The sequence below is a fragment of the Lepeophtheirus salmonis genome, unplaced genomic scaffold (genome assembly GCF_016086655.4).
Source record: "Lepeophtheirus salmonis unplaced genomic scaffold, UVic_Lsal_1.4 unplaced_contig_18047_pilon, whole genome shotgun sequence".
Classification (NCBI taxonomy): domain Eukaryota; kingdom Metazoa; phylum Arthropoda; class Copepoda; order Siphonostomatoida; family Caligidae; genus Lepeophtheirus; species Lepeophtheirus salmonis.
The window spans coordinates 1-2,439 of NW_027292684.1; the positions used below are offsets into that span (position 1 = coordinate 1).

Here is a 2,439-nt window from a genome sequence, read left to right on the forward strand (position 1 = left end):
CACAAATTTCGTCACTTAAAGACTTGTGTATTGGGTCCTTTAATATGCAGCATATTAAAGGACTCTAGGAAAAGAGTGGTCGGGGAAAAATAAACAATCTAATCTAAAACACAGGGAATTAAGAATATGTTCCTAACGCAGTCGCCTTATTCTTTTCGCTAGGGGGGGCACAGACTCACCACACTGGCTGCGTGCCTAGCTGGAGGAACATGTAGCAGCTTCTATTTTTAAACCATTCAATTGAGAACTACTAACCTTCCTTACCTTGAGTGTCCACTCTTTGTCTCGAGTCCTTTAATGCATATTAATATCATCAAACATAAGTATTTATAATTACTACTATCTCTAAGCGAAGTGATGACTGATAAGAAAGGTAGTAATTATAGAAATCCAGTGGACTTTAATTATATGGAAAGACAATAACTTATTGGAAAATATAATTTATTACTATATTTTTAAATAAAAAAAATATTTATTTGCAAATCACGTATTCTTTGAAGTAAATACAAGTGAATTATTTCTTTTGTGATGTAATTTAGAATAAAATTTGGCAGATCATAGGACCTTTCATCAAGGAGAACAATATCATAAGATGATACATACAAATTTAAATGGTACTTGTCATCCACATCATGGTTTAAAACCCCTATTTTGAGTAGATCTCCCATCATCGGATCATGTAGTCCTTCAGACATCCCTAGATCACCAATTGAATCTCCAAGAAGTATGATATTTTTCTTCTCTTCATCATTTCCTTCAAGACATTATCATCTGCCATGTCAAGAAATGTCTTACCTTTTTTATTATACACGTGGATATAGGGCTTTATGATACCTTTGCAAATGCTCTTTCTTTGAATCAATCAGAAATTACCCATTACATTGTTATACTCATCATGATATAACCCTTGTTTTTTCAAAAACCTCAGCACCTTAAATGGCGTTATAAGGTTATGTACCCTACCCATTCCAATGAAAAAAATCTTACGACTTCACCCAAATCCTGCTGTTACGATAAGGACTGGTATTCCATTCGCATATGCATTTTCCAGGAAATCCTTGGCACCATCTCGTAATGAAATTGAAGACTTTGCTTCTAGCATTAACTTCTCCATCATGTTGTCGTTAAAATTATGTTTCATAAACTGTTCATTGAATTCGTTATATGCATTTAGCATTGCTAGTATTTTCTCATCTGTATTTAATTTGGGGTCGACTAAAAAATATATTCTTAGTCAACTTAGAAACGCAAAATATTAATTATGTAAAAATACTAACCCTCAATGGGCCTATATTTATCTATAATTTGCTTCATGGACTCGAAAAACCAGGGACTAGAGAAGACTCATTCAAAAGTTCCCAAGATGTATTTGCTCGGCCAGGTTTCCCATCGGATCTATGATAATTCGTTAGCGTGTAGTCAAAGTCTGCAACTATTTGAAGATTTTCCCGTCCTCCTTGTGATATCATTCTTTCCAACACATCATCCACGACCTCAGGGCTTTGAATCATAACTTTATTTCCCTTATATTTTGATAGTTAAGATATTCTTTTCTGGATGTTTACCATGATGAAGTGATTTATATTCCTAACACATATTCTATATTTTTATGAGATAGATCATTTCTTTCTCAGTCATAATGCAACATATGTGTGCCATTTGACTTATGTATTTTTGGAAACAAGTTTAGTGTTATTTTCAATGATAAATTACTATATAGTATTATATTGACATTTGTAAGTCATTTATGATGTAATTCCTCAATTTTACCAACATATTATGAAGGTAAGAAGTTCCACGTTGTATATTTCTATTATAAGGAAGTTATATTACGAATTTTTTATGATAAAATGGATTCAGATATCAACATCATAGGACATAAAGCAAAATAAGTGATTTGTTACCTTTTCAGATATACTGGGGGTACTAGTCGAGAAATTATTAAATTTTCCTTCATAATTTGTCGCTATATTGTGTAACTGCATCAGTTACAGAAATTACAAAAAGTTATCATAGAGCCTTTTCTAGTTGAAACTAATCGCCTTCATATGGCCAGTATGGCTCTAATATGTTTTTTCTTCGAAAATAATCTCAGAACACACAAAACCATATTAATAACATTAACTTTTTTTCTAAAATTGCCTTGGAAATGTTTTAGAAAAAAATGTTATACTTAAATCTTTTATCTACCCGCACTCCATACGATAACAACTTTTTTTGAATTACTAAGTAATTATCAATATGGAATATAATCAACAACTCTACTTATTATTCATTTTTATTCAAAAAATATATATTAAAGTCAACACAAATTATAAAAAATCATATCTCCAAAACATATTTTAAAGCTTAGGCGCTTGACCATGGATCTTCTCCAAAGAAGCTTGATGCCACATTATTAGAGTAGCTTTGTCCATCCACATAAATGCAATAATGACT

The 2,439-nt window shown here is 31.6% G+C and overlaps 1 protein-coding gene across 1 annotated transcript; it reads right to left on the reverse strand.

The window, feature by feature from the left end:
- Positions 1-507: 507 nt before the first annotated feature.
- Positions 508-1,511, reverse strand: LOC121131128 (7-methylguanosine phosphate-specific 5'-nucleotidase B-like; the record flags this gene model as incomplete). Its single annotated transcript, XM_071893909.1, has 3 exons — positions 1,313-1,511; positions 996-1,215; positions 508-765 (listed from the first exon to the last, which is right to left on the reverse strand). Coding segments are annotated over exons 1-3 (677 nt in total), but the record flags the coding sequence as incomplete, so codon positions are not given.
- Between the last annotated feature and the right edge of the window lie 928 nt (positions 1,512-2,439).